The sequence below is a fragment of the Microtus oregoni genome, unplaced genomic scaffold (genome assembly GCF_018167655.1).
Source record: "Microtus oregoni isolate MIOR12 unplaced genomic scaffold, Mior012 000060F_ref0000265, whole genome shotgun sequence".
Taxonomy (NCBI): domain Eukaryota; kingdom Metazoa; phylum Chordata; class Mammalia; order Rodentia; family Cricetidae; genus Microtus; species Microtus oregoni.
In genome coordinates, this window is record NW_024543870.1 from 11,590,289 (window position 1) to 11,611,626 (window position 21,338).

General features: G+C 40.2%; 1 protein-coding gene and 1 pseudogene across 1 annotated transcript; one reads left to right on the top strand and one right to left on the bottom strand.

Annotated features, from left to right (window-relative positions):
- The first annotated feature begins 383 nt into the window (after positions 1–383).
- On the top strand, positions 384–1,328 carry LOC121439357 (olfactory receptor 1009). Its single transcript, XM_041639873.1, has one exon. The coding sequence runs from the start codon at positions 384–386 to the stop codon at positions 1,326–1,328; it is 945 nt and encodes a 314-aa protein (XP_041495807.1).
- Positions 1,329–18,484: 17,156 nt separating this feature from the next.
- On the bottom strand, positions 18,485–19,555 carry LOC121439349 (annotated as a pseudogene).
- Between the last annotated feature and the right edge of the window lie 1,783 nt (positions 19,556–21,338).

The following is a 21,338-nucleotide window of genomic DNA, read 5'->3' on the forward strand; positions in this document are numbered from 1 at the left end:
CATTTACTAAGTAAGGTGTTGTTTCACTCAGCTTCCACCCAAACACAAATCACTACTTTTATGTCTAGTTTGAAAAGGTTATATTGAGAACTATCTTTCCTTGAATTCTTTTAAAAATTTAATGAAAATAACAATGCTTTTCCCTTTTGACTGTAAAGGCGGTGGATGATTTTACAGGTAATGTTGAACCCTTTCATTTTCTATATAATATTTTAGCTCATGTTATTCTTCTGATAACACATATTTGATTTGCTAGTATTTTTTGTTAATCCTAAAATTCAGTGCTGTAGCTTCAGTCTGTAGTTTCTTCTCTTGTGCATTATTGAGAGACATGGCTCTCCTATAGTTTTTCATTTTTCTTTCCATAGAAACCAACCTTACAGATGGCGTATGACAACTACACAAGGGTCACAGAGTTCATTTTCATTGGTTTGAGATACCACCCTAAGCTGCAGGTCTTCCTCTTCTTGCTCTTTCTACTGTTTTACCTGGTTACTATGACAGGAAACTTGGGTATGATCATCCTCATTCGTGTAGATTCTCGTCTTCACACTCCCATGTACTTTTTTCTCAGCCACCTGTCATTTGTGGACATCTGCTTCTCATCAGTTGTGGGCCCCAAGATGCTCACGGATTTCTTTGCAGAACGGAAAGTCATCTCTTTTATGGGCTGTGCCTTGCAGCAATGGTTCTTTGGGTTCTTTGTGGCCATCGAGTGCCTTCTCTTGGCATCCATGGCCTATGACCGCTATGTGGCCATCTGTAACCCACTGTTGTACTCGGTGGCCATGTCCCAGAGACTCTGCATACAGCTGGTGATGGGACCCTATGCTGTTGGTTTCTTCAACACCATGACTCACACTACAGCTGCTTTCCGACTTCCGTTTTGCGGCTCCAACATTATCAATCATTTCTTCTGTGACATGTCTCCAATCCTCTCCCTCATATGTGCGGACATACGAATCAATAAGCTGTTGGTGTTCATTGTGGCTGGAGCTGTGTTGGTTGTCAGCAGCACCACCATCTTAATCTCCTACTTCCACATCCTCATGGCCATCCTGAGGATACGCTCTGCTGAAGGACGGCGGAAAGCCTTCTCCACCTGCTCATCCCATGTCACAGCGGTTTCCATTTTGTATGGGACTCTCTTTTTTATCTATGTGCGTCCAAGTGCCATCTCTTCGCTAGACCTCAATAAGGTGGTGTCTGTGTTCTATACAGCGGTGATTCCCATGCTCAATCCACTCATCTACAGCCTGAGGAATAAGGAGGTGAAAGCGGCCATGGGCAGGACAGTCACCAAGGCTAAATTCTTCCTTAAAAACTAAATTGTCATCAAGAACAGAATACAGGGGCTGGGTGGTGGTGGCACACGCCTTTAATCCTAGCACTTGGGAGGCAGAGGCAGGTGGATCTCTGTGAGTTCGAGGCCAGCCTGGTCTACAAGAGCTAGTTCCAGGACAGGCTCCAAAGCTACAGAGAAACCCTGTCTCAAGAAACATACCTCCAAAAACAACAACAATAACAACAAAACAAAAACAAAATACAAAAACTATCCCCCCCAAAAATACCCCGAAAATAGATTCAAGGCAAAGCTGATAGACGTGATCAAATCTACCTAGACATCATGCTAACATAATAGTTTGCAGAATTTGTAATTGGCATAATTGGCACCTTCCTTATCCTTCCACATAGCTTTTATTTTACTACATAAAATACATTTTATTTTATTAAATAAGTAATTAAGCTTTATTTAATCATGTAACTACAAATGTTAAAACTCACTACATAAGTGTGTTTTCTCTCTTAAATATATTTATTACTGTAAGCAAAGTAAAATTTAATAAATACAGAAACAACAGATATGAGTGGTACATTGTAGGATGTATAACCCTTTTTCCTACATATAAAATTGAAAGTAAGAGGCAGAAGACTTTGCTTAGAGTGAAAGTAATTTCAATTAATTTATTTTTATGCAAGCTTTTTTGTTTGTACATCAAAATAAACAATAGTTGATGAAGTTTATAGACAACTTTACTAATTTTCTGCCAACTTGAAAACGTAAAGTTAAAAAACAAGGAAGGAGCTATATTTGATCAAAATGTCTTAGATGCTTGTATGAAATGTTCGAAGAATAAAATATTCTGGTTACTTTGAAAAGACTTTACTTGAAAGTGATGTTTTGAAAGAAATCAGAATCTATCATTATTTTTAATTATGCTGGTTGTATATAGTATGAAATAAAATTATTTCAATTATATGCCTCTTAACAAGACTATAACTGAGGAGATAAAAACACGTGAAGTATACTGTAGTGATACAAGGAAAAACCAGACTGTGGATCTATCTCAAGTCCTGCTCAAAAGGATTTCACAATGAGGTTGCTGGGTTACAACGTGCCTGGTCAGGAGAACCTGGTATAAAACAGCATCGTGGTCCAGCATGCCTGGTCAGGAAAATCTGATGTAAAACAGCATCATGGTTCAGCATGCCTGGTCTTTAGATCCTGATGTAAAACAGTATTATAGTCTTCTTTTCTTCACAGCGCAGTCGGACTTGCTTCAAGTGTTGGAGTCCCTCTAAATACAGCACTTTGCCATGATTGAGGATAGACTGGTTTGGGTTCAGACTGGTTGCTCAGGCTCTCTCAGGAGCTGCAGACCCAGACAGGTCAAAGGACACATATACAAGACTGTATGCTGCAATTATCTCGGAATGAAAGCCTGGATTCTGAGCCAAGTTACTAAGGAAACAGAACAGTGCCAATAGGGGAACATAAAACCGACTCATACTGTAGCTCAGAAAGTTCTTCCACTTAACTTCTGTAATTTATTTTTTTAAACAATTAGATGGAGGCTAGGATGAGCAATCTCAGATATGAGTGTGCTTGCCACTTTTGGTAAAAAAAAAAAAGTGACTGCTTGTTACCTTAAAAAGTTATCCAAGCTTGGGCTGTACTTGACAGCAAGGTTCTTTGAATCTGTGATTTTTTTTCAGAATTCCTGTCAACCATGGCACACACTCCTGTGTCACTGGTAATCCATTGACATTTTGTCACAGTGCTGGGCAAGCTTCAACTCTGTGCTCACTGTCTCCCCATTTTCTCTGTCTCCTAACTGGTCTGCCACTGAAAACTCTGGTACCCAATCCAATGTCTTTAATTGTATAAAACGATAAAACAGTACCAGAGAGTCTTATATTTTCATCCTCTAGTTTGTGATTCTTCAATTGTGTAGTTAACCTGGTGTTTTAACTGTCTGATTTTTTTTTTAAAGCTGAGAACCCTTTCGGCTGTTGGAAGGTACAGTCTCCTCTCCTTGCAATTGTGATAAAAATTCATCCTGTATGGGGACCAAGTTTATATTTATTTATTAGGTATAGTGAGGTTTTCTGACTTTTAAAATATAATTATTTTGAACTAGGATGTCTCTGATAGGAATTCCTACCAACAGTAGGACTTCCTACAGAGAAGAGTGTAGTAATAGGGGCGGCGGCGGGGCTGCGTCCCCAACACCCCAGCCGCCTGCCCGGCTAGCTTATTCCCCGAAATAACAACACAGAAACTGTATTCATTTAATCACTGTTTGGCCCATTCTCTTCTAGGCTAATTCTCACACATTAATTTAGCCCATTTCTAATCATCTGTGTGTAGCACCCCAAGGTATGCTTACCGGGGAGATTCTAGCCTATGTCCATCCTGGGTCGGAGCTTCATGCTGGGAGTGGGGCATGGCGTCTCTCTCAGGCGTCTGCTCCCGAGAGAGCTGTGGAGTCTCTGAGCTCACTTCCTCTTCCTCCCAGCATTTTGTTCTGTTTACTCCTCCCACCTATCCTCTAACCAATAAAATGGGCCAGGGCAGTTCCTTTATTAGCCAATGACCTTCCTCCATCATTTCCCCTTTTTCGGTTTAAACAAAAAAAAAAGGCTTTAACTTTGACATAGCAAAATTACATATAACAAAACAGTTATCAAATAAAAGTTACAATAATATTTATCATAACTAAGGAAAACTATAACTATAACTAACTATTCTTAACTCCATCAAAGACTCCAGAAAGATATAATATTACCTAAGTAAACAAGAACCAAGAAACTTTAAACTCTAGAAATGACAAAGACATCTCACTGCCTGGACAGTCACCCAAAGTTCTTTTGTACTGTTGGGGCATCCATCTTCAGCCTTCAGGCCCATGGTATCCAGCAGACATTTCCATAAAGCAGGAAAATTCAAAGTCAGTTCAGTCACTATCTGTTGTGTCCTGCAGAATGTCTCGCAGACTCTTTCAAAATGAATCAGGAACCCCGAAAGACCATCTCACCTTAGGCAAGTTCAGTAGTCTTCTCTCTGCAGGTTCTCTGTGTCCAGTTTATGCAATAGTCCAGGCAAGAGCAGTTTCTTGCCCAAATGGCTATCAAACTCCATAACGAGCCTCTTCGATGCCCATCTTCCTCTTGAAGTACATTGGTGCTGCCAGGAGCAGAGTGTCTCATTGTCATGAAAAGTCCTCAGTTATTAAAACATTAAATGTCCTATTCTGTAATCTTTGAAAGGCATGAAGAATGTCTATCTAAAATATATCTCTATATATCTAGAAAATCTAACTAACATGACTACAAGCTTTACTATTATCGATGATTATCCATTAACAACCTATATTTCTTAATTATACAGTACATATTTAAATGAACTACACAATCACAATACCTTAATCAAAATCAGAAACATTTATACATATAACAAAATTGACCTTAATTCTCTATCAATAAAGCAAAATCTATACTAATGCAAATTATTCATATCTGTATCATATCCCCCTTTAAATGTAAAAGAACGTTTATAAACCATATTTGGGAACATGGGCGCAGTTTTTTCTCTCCAAACTGCTTCCTGCTGAATGGGGGCGCTGTTAATCAGATCATTTAGGGTGTAACCTGTGTGCCAGGTTTATCTCAGTTGGCAGTTGAGTGAAGTAATTTTTTGAAGATGTTCACTGCAACCCTTCAGGAGGGCGTGGTCCATCATACCACATTGGAATAGAAGAAATGAACAGTGTCTCATCCTCTGTGAAAACAAAATAAGAAACTCCTTTCCAAAGTATCATATCCTTAGATCCAAATTCATAATATCTATGTTGGATTAGTTCAGCAGTATTTATAAATAAATATCTTTTAGCATCTGTTTCTCCTTCCTCAGCATTTAAACAATTCAAAGAGAGCATAATAACATACAGTATCAAAATTCTCTGTGTATTTTCCATCTTTGTGCAGCTTTGTTTTAACCTCTATTTTGTTTATTTTTACTTTTAACTCTTTGCTTTTTGAGACAGGTTCTCTGTATCTTTGACCTGAAGTAACTCTGTAGACCAGGCTGTCTTTGAACTCTCAGAGATCCGCCTGTCTCTGCCTCCCAGGCATTCAGGATTAAAGGTGTACACTACTACACCTTGAACTCACAGAGATCTGTTTGTCTCTGCCTTCTAGGCACTGGGATTAAAGGCGTGTGCTACCACACACAACAACTCTCTTCCTTTTTCTGTTTTTTACTTTAAGAACTTCAACTTTTAGTCTGCATATATTTTTAACACACTTCAAACCATTTAGAAATTTTGTCTTTGAATCTCTCTTTACTGTATATCTCTCTTTTTCTGACCACATGAGCCTTTAAATTACCAAGCAATATCAGTAGGATTAAAGGCGTGGCTTTGCCGGCTGGATCCAGCCCATTCCTTAGCTTTACAGCCTCATGGCTGAGGTACTGGCTGTAGCCAGCAAGCGAGCTTCAGCAGCCTGTGCTTGTAAACCGCACAAACTGTCTGCATAAGAGTCAGAGTTTGCCCTGGCAGGACAGCCCAGAAAGCTGGCATTTTTAAACGGCGCAGCTTTTTTCCTGCTACGGCTGAAAACTGAAAAGCATGTGTTCAGCTTTTCGTCAACACCGTTTAAGTGTTTCGTGGCAGGATCTCTTAATGAGCTGCAGGCTTTGCAGCTAAAGCTGAGTCAGGAAGCCTCTCTTAGATGAGGCGCTTGCTTGCCTCTAGCAAGCAGAGTAGACCCGAGAAATTGTCACTATCAAGAAAACATGCTTTACTCTTTCCCAAGCTTTTTCAAGCTTTCTGTGGATTCAGTTGTCCACGTGGGCGCCATATGTAGTAATAAGGGCGGCGGCGGGGCTGCGTCCCCAACACCCCAGCCGCCTGCCCGGCTAGCTTATTCCCCGAAATAACAACACAGAAACTGTATTCATTTAATCACTGTTTGGCCCATTCTCTTCTAGGCTAATTCTCACACATTAATTTAGCCCATTTCTAATCATCTGTGTGTAGCACCCCAAGGTATGCTTACCGGGGAGATTCTAGCCTATGTCCATCCTGGGTCGGAGCTTCATGCTGGGAGTGGGGCATGGCGTCTCTCTCAGGCGTCTGCTCCCGAGAGAGCTGTGGAGTCTCTGAGCTCACTTCCTCTTCCTCCCAGCATTTTGTTCTGTTTACTCCTCCCACCTATCCTCTAACCAATAAAATGGGCCAGGGCAGTTCCTTTATTAGCCAATGACCTTCCTCCATCAGAAGAGGACCTAGATCCACTTCAGCTGGTTAATAGAGTAAAAATAGCTTATAGAGATGGGAAGACAGCTCAGTGGGTACCATCAGGACCTGAGTCCAGAGCCCCAGAACTCATGTAAAATTGATGCAGAATTTCACATCTGTGGAGCCAGCTTCCTTGGGAGGTGGAAACAGAGAACCTTCCAGAAGTTTGTAGGTCAGCTACTCTGCCAGTAACAATGGTGAACAATATGAGATTCTATCTCAAACAAAATGGAAAATGCAAGCAGATGATTGAGGCTCTCTTCTGACCTTCACATATGTAACTAAACTTGAACATACACGTACATGCACATGTACACACACACACACACACACACAGATGCACAGACAAAACATGTGGGGGACTCTTAGAAGAGCTTCCAGGGAAAGCAAATACACCTGCAATGTTTCTACGGTTCCCGGTTATTCAATGATGTTTCTGAGTCACAGGCAAAGGAATAGCTATTTAGGCAGGATTTGTGTTTCTACCTCATTTGCCACCATTGCTATTGCTTCCTTTACTTGGTTAAGAAAAAATAACTGTATATACCCTGCGATCTGCATTCTTCTTTCAGGTGACACACTTACTTTCTTTATTTTTTCTTCCCTCCCTCCCTCCCTTCCTTTTTTTTTTTGAATCAGGGTTTCACTGTAGTTTTGAAGCCAGTCCTGGAACACATTTTGTAGACCAGACTGGCCTTGAACTCACCAGAGATCTGCCTGCCTCTGTCTCCCTAGTGCTAGTGCCGGGATTAAAGGACTGTGCTGCCACCTCCTGGCAGCAACTGAATTTCTAACCACAGAATCTGATGTTATGGAGTACATTCATGTATTGATTTTATTCTTCTATGATTTAAATGAGAAAATATACAATGGTATTTAACTAAAACCCTCAAATAAAAAAGAAACAAAACAAAAGCTATTTTGCTAACTTGACCAACAGTCAATCATACACCCACACTGATTACTGGAGTAATGAAGCTCTGGTCAGGACTCATGTTCACTGGGGTGACTGGGGTGGCATTGGGGCAGGACTGGTTCAACCAGTAGGGTACTGGGTTACTCCAAGTCTCCACTATGACTGATCCGATGACTCTATATCACTGTTTCCCGAAAATGTGCGTCTCTTTCCATGTTGACCAAAGGTCAGAGAGTTGGAACTAACCTCTACTCCTTCAAGGTTATTGTGTTTCTTCCTCAAAGGTCCCACCTGGATTTAGACCAGAGAGTCCTGCTCTCTCAAGGTTATTGTCAATAGCTGTGGCTAATAGCCAGGCCTTGTACTTCCAGAAAAGAGAAGTAGATTTGCTCCTACCTCAAACAAAAGTCTGCAGATCCAACAAAGTTTCAGTTCCTTTAAAGAGATAACTTTGGAATCTACCTGGGGTTTACAGAATGGTCTAGGGTGTGAGTGTGACTTATTTTGTTCTAGCAACAGAATGTTTAACTATGAATGTAGCCTGCAACCTTCAGTTTGTTCATTTCCTTTTATCATATTAATTCAGTTTTTGTCTTACTCCCACCTTTTGAGTTAGGGTATTTAAAGCAATTGGAAATTAAAGGCAGGAGGGTATTCACAACATGAACCATTTCACAGAACTGAGAAACTCTCTTTTTGTCTCCCTGTATCTCTTAAGTCATCACCTGCTTGGGAAATATCAGGTGTGTTCAATAAAGGCCTTCCAATGTTGTGAAATAGCCATTTCTTACTATGCTTTTGCCGCATCTGGCCATTAGATGGCAGCATCAGCATAGAAACAACATTTAAAACGGCCTATCCATGTTTCCTTTCCCGTAGTATTAGGGAGATGACAGACTTGGAGAAATGATTTGTGTGGGCTGAGAGATCAAGCAAAGTTTAGAGTGTGCCTGTATGCACTGACTCCCTAGAGAAAGGCCGGCACTTTAATTGGCTTATGAACTTTCATCATCACGTAATCATTTAATCCTCACGGATGGGTGTTGACATGCCTTTTGATTGTAGAACTAATTATAGAGGATAAAAGGGTTCCTACGACATGCAAAAGAGCTTGGATATGCCCATCCTAGAGACACAGAGTTTAGCTCTGACTTGTCAAACATCCTCACGTGTCTGCTGCCATCAGAGCAATAACAGATAAGACAGTTCTGCTCTCTTAGCTGCAAATATCTTTCCAGTTGGTCCTTCGCTACTTCTAAGGCGCACAGAATAAATGTTTGCTGTTGCTTTCATTGCTCTTCCTGTAGTTGGCTATTAGAATATTTGTTCTGTTTTCCTACTTTTTTTGATTTTATTTTCATCATCCAGGAACTTTAAAGTACCCTAAGAGAAACCTTCTTTCTTTTTGTGGGGCAATGCTCACATACAATAACAGAGGTTGTAGGTCTTCAAATCTAGGTGGCACTCTTGCTCTTGGTAGTTCTTTCTCACTTTTCTTTAATAAATCTATGTTCACTATGCTAGATACATAATGGAAATTTAAAAATACCGACAAATGTCGAACTCTTAAAATATGCTGTCATCATAGAATACAGAAAAACTATGGAGGTGGTATTGTGGCACCTGTAAAAATAATTTTGCTTCAAGATGACATTATAAAGTAGGAATCATCCTCTTCTGAGAGACAAAGAGGAGGAGGCTTGTAGGTGTCACTGGCTTCACGAAGCTCCCTAATAACAAAACAAAACAAGACAACCCCCACGCGGATATCAAATTATATTCTGCTTAGTTTTCTATCACTACTTCCCTGTCATCAAAATGTTTCTTTTACATTTGTGTTGGACTAAGAAATATATTTTACAGTGATACTTGTTTCATTCAGCCTCCTTGTCTGTGTCAATATGATCAATTTGCTTCTAGCATTTGTTTAGATAAAACATTTATTACTACATCTTTTATTTCTTAATTGCTAACTATTAGACTTTTTGATAACTCTAATATTTATTACTAAAGGCTCTTTTGTGGCCTGCCTAATATTTTAGAAGTTGTGCTTATCTATTTCAGTGGTCGTTAATCTTTGCTGCCTTTGCCATCAGATCTGGAATCGTCTCGCAGGTGCACTTTTGGATGCATCTGTGAGGTTTCCAGGAAGACCCTTCCCGAATGTGGGCAGTATCATTTCATGGACTGGGTTCCTGGACTGGAAGAAAAAAACAGGAAAAAAATGTACTGAGCACACAAATTTACCTCTGTCCATTTCCTGAGAATGCTGCCTCATTTTCAGCAGTCATGACTTTAGAGCCATTGTGGAGTGTACCATAAAACCACTAACAGGAGAAAACTAAAACTAAAACAAAATGATCAGGCTTCCTTGCTTACATTGCTTTTGCCCAGTATTCTTCCCAGACAGGAAAAATAGAACGAATACAATTTCTTGGTAAAACATTTTATATTTACTTAGATTAATTTTCCTCAATTAAAAGTGAAATTTTGGCTAAGGACATAGCTCAGTTGGTAAAGTGCTAACCTACAATGCACGAAGCTCTGGGCTCAATCCCCAGCACCCCCTAAGCCCAGCATGGTGGTACACACTTATAATCCCAGCACTTAGAAAGTAGAGAAAAGAAGAGCAGAAGTTCAAGCCATCCTTAGACACATAGCTTTAAACTAGCTGGGACTAATATGAAACCTTATTTCAAAGAGAGACATGGCTAGAGATAGGGATAGATATAGGGATAGGGAGATAAAAACAGAGATATAGATATAGAGAGAAAGACATGTAGATAGATGTAGAGATAGATGATAGATAGACAGACAGGCAGTCAGGCAGACAGAAAGACAGATAAATAGACAAACAAAGGAACAGAGAGAACGTAATCCTTTTAAAATCAGATATTCTTTTATGAGGAATTCCTCTATAAAATTATCAACTAGATGAACATAATTCCAATTAGGATTTTCGTATCTGGCACATCTTTGCACAAAAATACTGGTTGTGAGATTGAATGTAGTGAGAGGATAGAGACACGGGAATGAACCTGAGACCCTGCCAGAGTGTAGGTCCAAGCTTCTCCAAGATGACTGGACACCAGGATACCTTGTGTTTCACCTGAGATTTCGGCCAGTCATTGGAAAATGCAATCTGGTTTCCAAAAAATTGTACAGCTCCATTGCTGATATCTTTATGCTTCCAGACGAAGAAAACCTGCTGTTGACACATAATCATTTATTTTGTGAAACTTATAAACTGATATCGTTAAAAATATTTCTTTTAGTTATTGAGATAATAATTATATCATTTCACCCTTGTCTTTTCTCTCTTCCAATAATGTTGTTTTTGATGTATACATTCTTTTAAAATTTAAATTTGACTTTCTGATAATTTTATAGATAAGTACTGTATTTATATCATTTCCATCCCTTTCTCTCTCCCTCTAACTTCTCTTTATCCTTTCACTCCTTCTCAAATTTATGACTTTTTCCTTATTATTTTTACATCCATATTTATGTTGATTATATCTTAATTATTACTGTTACACTCATATATAAGTAATTATTATATAATATGTATTATATATTCCATTTAATGCTGCCCAAAATGTTCACATTTTAAGGTGACCACTTGGAATTGAGCAACCTATTGGGGGGCCTCAGCTCTGCAGAAAATTGATTCTCTTAAGCAGCCATTATTGCCTAAAGTTCGTAATCTAGGGATAGGACTTTGTGAGATTTCTTCCATCTACATTGGCATATAAACTGGAGTTGTCATTATGCAAGTCTTATTCACAGACAATGATAGCATCCTTGTCATGTCTGAAAGACACTCTATTACAGAAGATGTTCCCCTGACTCTTACAGTCATTCTCCTCCTACAATATCCCTCAACCTTAGGTGTAAGGGTTGCGTTGTAGGTTTACCAGTGAAGGCTGGGATCCCTAAAGTTGTTCTATACATTTTGATCCTTGTAGAATTCTGTAATCATCTCCATCTGTTGTAAAAGGACCTTCTCTAACTAAGGGTGAGAGCTACACTTATATTGAGAGATTTGGATTGCAGATTTTGCAAAACTTGAGCTTGAATATCTGTCTAGCTTGGTAACCTTCTTCTTTGTCTCCCATAACTTTATCTCTGTTGGTATACACTAATTCTCTCCAACTATTGCTTTGCTGTATTTTTTTCTTTTAGGATTGATTCTTTGAGCTTTCAGATCAATGAATTTAATACATACATAAAAACTGACTCTACTGTTGCTTGCTGAATTAGGTCTAACCTTGCGGCAATTAATGTCTAGGAATAGAATTTTTTACCTAAATATGTCACCTATAGCACCAATGGGATTCTCAAATGCTGATAAATACATATTTGCAATTGACTGTCTTCACTAGCTTCTTTCTGCCACTATGTTCAACAAAATACCTTTGACTCATGTCTTATGGAAAGAAAAACTACATAAGTAATTGTGTGTGCTTAGATGTGTGTGTTCTTTTGTGCATGTATGTGTAAATGACAGAGGTCAAGGTTGGGTGTGTTCCTCTATCAGCCTCCACCTTCATTTTGGAGTTAGTCTCACAGTGAGTTTGTGGCTTTAATTTCAGCTAGACTAGATGATCAGTAAGCACCAGGAATATGTCTATGTCCACCCCATCACCCTGAGATTACAGATGTGTGTCACAGGACCCAGCTTTTAGTTTGTGCTGAGAATCTGAACACAATTTCTCATGCTTGTGCAGTAAACACTTTAAACACTGAGCCTCCTCTCAAGCCTTTAGATACTTAGTTTTGACTGATAATTTAAATACTAGTGAATTAAGTTTCAACACTGAAATTATAGAATCTGTTTCTCTTTTTTCTGGAGGAAAGGGCCAAGAGCAGAGCTTCTGAGTCTAGAGTCAATCAGTTGGAATTGACCAGAACCACCTGATCTAGTTTCAGTTAAGAGTGAGCCCAGAATTGAGAAGGAAAAAGGGAACTACACAATGGTGACATTGTACATGTATTGATTTCTTTTATGTACCATGCACACACTCAATAATCATCTTGTGCAATTCTTCAGTGATGAATCAATAACTTCCTTTTACATGGAGGGAATGAGAATTCTAGAGTTTTTGACAGTTTCTCTAGATCAAAAGGTGGTATTTCAGTGTGACTATCTAAAAAGACTTCTGCTATTCACATGATGAAGATCTGAATTTCACTTTCTCATACAGCTTTCTGTTTTTAGTATTTGATCTGTTGGTTGTTGTGGATTGAATGTGTTATGTTGCATTCTGTTTCATTTGTAGGGTAAAGAGTCAAAGGCTTAGACAACAAGACATACGTTAATGAACAATAATGTTACATATTGACCTTTATGCCTTTCACCAACCTGGCTGTCATCAGAACTGAAACCTCTTTGTTATCTACCAAGTCCTGGGAGATAACTTCAGAGTTGAACACCAATTAACACCCAGGAAGTTTTAATTGTCCCTATTAATTGGTTCCTCTGAAACTTGTTTAGAAGTGTGACAGATCGTTTATTTAGTTTTCTAATTATTTGTCTCTGAGCACCCAATAAGTCTTAATTATGCTCATGGCATCTTGTTAGAAAGATCTGTAGGAATTGTTTGTCTTTGGAGACCCAGTCCTGCATTGGTAATAAGAGTATAATTGTTTCTCTGGAGCATTAAGTACTGTAGCCCAGGCTCCAAATTCATGAAAAGTTTTATGTAGTTATGAGAATGCTTGACTAAAAAGTATACACTACATGTGATCTGTGATATTCCTTAAATGAGGGAACCAAATAATAAGTAGGGAATTAACCTGTTTTTCTATATAGAATAAGTTACGATCATAAACTGGTCTAGGACCTACCTTTCTGATGTTTTAGAGTAACGTGAAATGATGGACAACTTGCTGGTATACAGAAACAAAAGTTACAACCACTATCCACATGGTTGCACTATACTTTATTTCAAATACTTTGATATCTGCTCCAGCTACTCTATCCTAGTAATACTGGGAACTCTAAAGGAATTCATATCTGTGATAAAATTATTCCTGTGTTGAGGATAAAAAATAGTAAACAATGTGATTAGATTGATCTGTTTTTATTTCAGTATCCTACCACAATTTCTTATACAATTAAATTATCCTTTACATAAAAATTTATATCTGGATTAGGAACATGTACAGATTGTATTAGTAATTTTTGTTGTTAATGTGACAGGATATTGACAGAAGAATCTTTAAGAAGCAAAAGGTAATTTTTGCTCATGGTTTCAGAGACCCTTCAGTTCAACATGGCAGGGAAGGCATAGCAGTAAAAGCAACTCTATCTTTGGTGTCTGGAACATGAGCTTGAATTTTCACCTTCCTTTTTAATTTGACAGAAAATGGGAAGAAAAGGGTGGGATGTTCTTCTGTATGTTGTGAATATATGTTGTTCCCATTGGTTAATAACTAAAGCTCTTTGGCCTATGGCAAAACAGAGTATAGCTAGGCAGGAAATCCAAACAGATAAACAGACAAACTAGGACAGTGTCAAGAGGAATGTGAGTCAGATGCCCAATAAGAGAAATACCATGTAGCTGCCAAAGGAAAAAGATGCCAGAGCATGAGAACTAATCAATAATGCCTGCCATTGGCCAAACCATTATATTTAATATTTACCTCTCAGGGATTATTAATAAGCAGTTGCGGGACTGATGGGCAGAAAAGAAACCTGTCTGGCAGAATCAAGCAAGACAGAGAAAACTTACAACTACATTAGGATACATTCTGTAGAGCCTCTGCCACGGTGATGTGTGACACTGGGAGTATGAACTCTAAGCTGCACATATGTATGTGTGAATGTATATGTATATATACATCTCTAAATACATATATATAGAGAGAGAGAGAGACAGCTGTATATATTAATGCATATAATCTAATCATAGTAACAATCACAATATCAATTAAGATTAAAGACGTATCCTGGTTTAATTATAAGAATGAGAGTCATGGGGCTGGAGAGATGGCCTAGAGGTTAAGAGCACTGGCTGCACTTCCAAAGGTCCTGAGTTGAATTCCCAGGAACCACATGGTGGCTCACAACCATCTGTAAGGAAATATACTGCCCTCTTCTGGCCTACAGGGACATATGCAGGCAGACCACTGTATACTTAATAAATAAATAAATCTTTAAAAAAAAAAGAATAAGACTCAGGGCAGACAGAATTTCACCTTAGAGCCACCTGGCAGACTCTGGAGGATAAGCACAGCTCTGCCCCCGGTCTCTAGACTTGGGACAGAAAGAATTCCACCCAGGAGCCTGCCCATCACCTATCACACCAGGCAGTCTGGGCACCTTTATGGTAAGTTCAGAGTGGCAAAATGGGAGTGGGGGGGTGCAGAATACTGCACGTGCTGAGGAGAGAGACAGATCTGAAGAGGCGGAGGGAAGAGAAGAATGAACTGAGGTACAGAGAAGAATGAACTGAGATACATGACCAACTTGCGACTCTGGGTCAGATGTCTTGATTTGGGCTTTTTCCAAAGGTCATTACTTGGTTCGTGACCCTAATGCAGATGTGGGGGTCTGTTGCCACTAAGCTTCATACTGAGGACTGCAGTCCAGGCTGAATCCTGAGACCATGCCGATCTTAACGGGTCTAGATGCCATACAGAGCCATATAGAACTATAATGTAACGCAGGGTCATGGCGTCATCCAGTCCCAAACTGTAGAAGTAGCCCGTATATGTATCTGTGGCCCTACCACAGCAAGGGTCTGTGCTGATGTCTATGGCTCCTATTACCATCTAAGATTGAGTGGACCTGGGGACATACTGGTGTTTGGGGATGATGCTGTTTCTTTGATCATGCTGATCTGAGCAATCCGGCAAGGCCAAGTAAGACCATGATGATATCCAGTTTGGGCTGTTGCCAAGGACCATATCTGTGTTCGTGGTTCTACAACAGTCTGAGTCATTGTTGTTATTTGTGACCCATGTTGCCACAAAGGACCACACTGTTTCCCAGGATTTCGGCCTCCACCTGTGGTTTTCTTGAAGCCTGAGGGCTATGCTGCTGTTGCACCCATCCCAACCTGAGTAACATACGCTGTCACCCAGGGCCAGCGCCTCATACAATCCTGTGCTGCCATTGGGGCTATGTCTTGTTCCTTGGCTCTGCCTGGACCTACACTGATGTTCATGGCTCCTGAAACCATTGAATGCAGTGAGAATAGGGCTGTGTAGAATTGGCCCTACCGCTAACTACAACACTTTGGAGAACAGAACCCTGCACCTCCCCCAGGCATCACAGTAAAACTGTTCCTGCAGGTGGGAATCCGCATAATCTGTCCCTGAATATGCAAGAGTGGAGGAGCTAGCTAGCCCCTTGGTCTGTCATGCTGTGGTGTGTGGGAAGAAGAGATACACTCCTTGTTCCTTGCACTTCATCCCTTAACACCTACAGCAGGGTAGAATAGCTGGTCCCAGGACCTTGAAAGTGGGAGAGTTGATCCTACCCCTCACTGGCTGTAGCACTCAGAATAGTGCACCCTTGCACCTAGTCTGGGCAGCATAGTAGAGCTGACCCCATTGACAAAGGCACAGGTAATCCAGCAACACAAATACACTTGGGAGATCTGACCTCATCTTTTGTCTGTTATGTGGTGGAGGGAGCAATGGAGGGATGATCTCACTCCCTTGTAGTTTTTGAAAGCTTGTTGGTTCTGCCTGTTGTGCAATTCCTGTTTCCAGGAGGTGGGGCAGGGGGCCAGGAGCAGGGAGTTAGAAGACAGGGAGGCAATGATACAGACTCAGAGATTCCAAAGCACAAGCTCTTTATTGTAAAAGGGCCAGGTATTTTTATGGGCTAGGCAAGATAGAGCTGTCCTTGTTGGTGGTGCACAGGTGAGCATCCTGGGATTATAAAAGAGGGAGAACTGAAACAATCCCTTCCCCTGTCATCCTGCATGTAGTAGCCTGAGTGAAGAAAAAATGCCCTTCCTCCCCTCATTCCACGACTCCTGTGGCAGATGAGATAGCTGGACCCAGGGCTACAGGAATAGGAAACCTTGCCCTGCACCTCACCAACTGGAACACATGCAAGAGCAGAATACTAGAAATGATCCTGCTGTCAAGGGCCCAGGTGAGCTGTGCATATAGGTATGAATGGAGTAGAGCTGCCCCCACCCTCCCTGGTATGCCACAGGGTGATGAGGGGAATAGGAATAGGCTCCTCCCTCTGCTGCAGGCTTTATTGTACCACCAGCCCCCAAATCATGGCACAGAGACTTATAATTGAACCTTGACTGTAGCTTCAGCTTGTTTCTAACCAGTTCTTAGGACTTAAGTTAACCCATTTCTATTAATCTGTATCCAGTCACAAAGCTCATAGTTTTTACCTATCTCGTCCTCCATATCCTGTTTTCTCTGGATCTGGCTAGTCTCTTCACTATTCTTCCTCAAGACCTTTCTGTCCCAAGAAGTCATGCCTAACCTCTTTCTGCCTATCTATTGACCATACAGGTCTTTATTAAAGCAATCAGTGACACATCTTTACACAGTATAAAGGAAAATTCCACAACACCCCTCATCACTTGGCACCTATGACAGGCAGGAGAGTTAACCTCTCAGAGGCATGAGAACAGAAGAGCTGTGTCTGTTCCTCAGGAAGTACAGTAATCAGAGAGTATGCCCTGTACTTCATCTGGGCAAAACAGTAGAGCTGGCTCTGGTGATGTGAGTACAGGTTAGCCGTACTCAAGCTGTGAGAGCAGGAGAAATGGTACTGCTCCTTGCTCTTTGCTTCATTGTGTGAGCTAGGCAGGGTGGTGCTGGAGAGCTCAACTGGATGCTGACAATGAAGGGAAGCTGGCAAGATGACCAACCCAGCTACTATGCAGGCCTAGAACAAGGACTAATAGGTAACCTACCCCAACAACTATCTCAACTAGGAATTTCTAGAACATGGGGGCAGATCTGCAAATCCAAAGCTACATGCTCACTATGACACAAGGCAACAACAGGATATCCAAGAAGAGGCCCAGTGAGAGCCGACTCTCAACAGCATAGCTTTGATCCAGATCAATGACTCAGTGCAATGAATACTTAAAAGTAAAGTTGTATTAACCAAAGGGTATACTGTGTGACTCAGGGGGCAACAACACCATAGCTTCCATTTCATACCAAGCATATATATTGTATTTTGGGGGAGGGATAATTTCTTGACATTTTATATTTTGCTTTTGGGGGAAGGTTGAAAAGGCAGAGGGTAGTAGCAAGGAAGGGAATGAGAGAATGAGATGAATGATGTGAAATTCACCAAGAACCAAAACAAAGTTTCAGAAAAATAATAAGGAGTATGTGAAAAGGAAGAACATGCTCACTCATGCCAACACACATACACACACACTCAAAAATAACACACAATGACTGCACCTTATAAGAAAACATCTACAAGGCTGGGCGGTTGTGGCGCATGCCTTTAATCCCAGCACTCGGGAGGCAGAGGCAGGCGGATCCCTGTGAGTTCGAGGCCAGCCTGGTCTACAAGAGTTAGTTCCAGGACAGGCTCCAAAGCTACAGAGAAACCTGTCTCAAAAAACCAAAAAAAAGAAAAAAGAAAGAAAAAAGAAAAGAAAACATCTACAAATTTATGAACATAATACATTCCTTTGAATGAAGGTTATGTTAATGGAAAAGTCATGAGAAAACACATCATCTATAATAAAGGAAGTCATTTGAAAGAGGATAAACATTACAGGCTCTGAATCTAAGTTGTTTTCCATAAACATGGGCCTACTAGCGATGAACATTTATTAAAACATGAATGAGATAAATATTCACTTCCTCTTCCTATGTCTTCTTTTACAAAACATTGTCTTGGAATTCACTTCAGGATTTATCCATTATCCCATTCTCTAGAAGGAACCAAATCACCACTGCTAAGATATTTCTATTCTAATCATATAAATGAAAGATAAGATTTTTTATTAAGATAAATACAATTGATTCCTTATATATCACCTGAGACTTTTCTGCTCCAGAGCTTCCTCATGGCATTTTTCACTTCTGCATTCCTCAGTGTTTAAATCAGAGGGTGGAGAAAGGGTGTACAAATTGTATAAAACACTGATATCATCTTGTCTATAGAAAAGGTGGATGCAGGACGTGTGTATATAAATATGCAAGGCACAAAAAACAAGATGACTACAATGATGTGGGAGATACAAGTAAAGAGGGCCTTTTTCCTCCCTCCAGCACTGTGGTTTCTCAAGGAATAAAGGATTGCATATGAGACCATGAGCATGAGAAAACTCACAGTACAAAGGATCCCACTATTGGCCACAAAGAGAAGGTTGATCACATAGGTGTCTGAACAGGCAAGTTTCAACAGTGGTTGTAAGTCACAGAAATAGTGGTCAGTCTCGTTGGGACCACAGAAGGGTAAACTCAAAGCCAGAAATATCTGCACTAAAGAATGCACACAGGATCCCATCCAGCATCCCACAGACCTGGCGGCGCATGATGTTCATATAGTGCAGAGGCTTACAGATGGCTACATAGCGGTCAACAGCCATGCAGATGAGAATGAAGACCTCCTGGGTGCCAAATAAATGTAATACAAAGACTTGGATTAAGCACTCACTGAAAGAGATACAGGCCTCCTTTGTGAGTGAATCCACAATGGTTCTAGGGGCTATAGTTGTAGAGAAGCAGGTATTAGACAAGGATAAGTAGAACAGAAAGTAGTACATGGGACTCCCAAGTTCCTGACTTGTCTTGATGGTGGCAATGATCAGCAAGTTACCCACTAATGTCCCCATATAAAAGAAGAGGAAAGGCCGGGCGGTGGTGGTGCACGCCTTTAGTCCCAGCACTTGGGAGGCAGAGGCAGGCGGATCTCTGTGAGTTCGAGACCAGCCTGGTCTACAAGAGCTAGTTCCAGAACAGGCTCCAAAACCAGAGAAACCCTGTCTCGAAAAAAAAAAAAAAAGAGGAAAATGGCAAACACTATGTTCTTCCTCCTGGGGTCCTATATTAAGCCAAGGAGAAGAAAATTAGTCACATTGATACTTAGCTGCATGGCTCATGAATGAGAAGGAAAGTGTATAAAATGTGTCATCTACAAAAGATAAACTAATTTTAACAAGTAGTATGACATAGTTAAAATAAACGTATTTTTTCCTATACTTATATATTTTACTTCTTGATTATTAAATTGCTTTTCATGATCTGTATTAATATCACAGAAGCTCATGAAATTAACACTTTTTCCACAATACTATCCATATATAAACTCACTGACTTTAGCATGGTTCTTATTAAATTTACACTTCAATTAATATAACATGAAGTAGTATATCCTTTCCTTTTTTATTTAACTAATTGTTCATGGGCAAAACTTCTGATGGGGTATGATTTTTATAATCTATTTTTCTTATTTTGAATAAAGTTCTAGTCCAATATTTAAAAAAATATAAAAATGTCTAATCAAGCTACTCACTTTTGGGTGTTAATGATAAAAGCATAACAAAATTTATGGTTGATCTCTGACAAGAACTCAAACCACAGGGAAGCAAATGTTGATATCTGAATTTCAAAATCATGACTAAAGCCTTCCTGTTGCGGGAGGTCCTCCCATTCCTCCAGCCTATCACCGCTGAGGTACCAGCCCATTGGGGCGTGGTTTCTCTCCCTTTAAAAAAACGGCCACTTCCCTCTTCTCTCTCTCTTCACTTCCTGCTCCGCCGGCGACTAGACTCCTTTCCTGGTTGCGTAGAGGGCTGTTGCCTGGGACAGTGATCTGTAAGTTTTTTCCCCTTTAAATAAATACCACCCTAATAATCATAACCCCGAATTGGTGTGGCATTGTTTGTGACTTACGCCTTCATTTTGGCACCCAACGTTTGGTTTCAGAACCTCTCCTTTCCCCGCTCACAGCTGCGAGTCTGGCTTGGCAGCCGCGAGTTTGGCTAGGCGGGAGCCCTCCCTTCCTCAGCCGCCGCCTGTGCCTTGAAGCGGCGGCCTTGGACTCCCCACGTGGATTTAAACTCCACAGGCCCGCATAGTCTCTACCCGCGTGGTTTGCTCTTTTCTGAGTCATTTTTAAATCTCCCTTGCAAGCACAGCTCTTAAGTGGCACGAACCAGAGCACGCGGTTGCTGAAAGCTGCAACCCCTCAGGGTGACTCTGTCACGTGGAGGCATAAGCGGCTTCCAGATTGCTCTTCTCTACCTCTGGATTCTGGGTTTCTGGTTCCGTCTCAGGAATTGATTTAATTACATTTACTTTGTTGAGAAACTTGCATTTTCCAGTTTTTAACATCTACTAAGGCACTGAAACAGGACCATGTTTTCACCACGACTCTGCAACAGCGCCACCTGCTGGATAATAGGTAATATGGCAGTTTTCGTTTCTAACGCAAATTTTACTGCTTTGTTTTCACTAATACAATGGATTAGTAAACTTATATTTACTAATACAATGAATTACATCATACAAGGTTTATATGATTATGGGGATACCTTAATTTGCTTGTTACTAGGCCTCAGTTTTCTTTTCCATATTCTATCATTAAGGAAGAATATGGCACTCCTAAGAACGATTGAATCTTTACGTACTAATAATGAACAGAAGAATATGGCACTCCTAAGAACGATTGAATCTTTACAAACTAATAATGAACAGAAGAATATGGCACTCCTAAAAACGATAGAATCTTTACAAACTAATAATGAACAGAAGAATATGGCACTCCTAAGAATGATAGAATCTTTACGAACTAATAATGAACAACTAATTGACAGGATTAAAATTATTGAAAATCAGAGGTTATCTGAACAAGTGGATACTATGACAGACAAAAT

Coding starts and splice junctions, on each gene's coding strand:
- LOC121439357 (XM_041639873.1), top strand. CDS start 384: ATGGCGTATGACAACTACACAAGGGTCACAGAGTTCATTTTCATTGGT.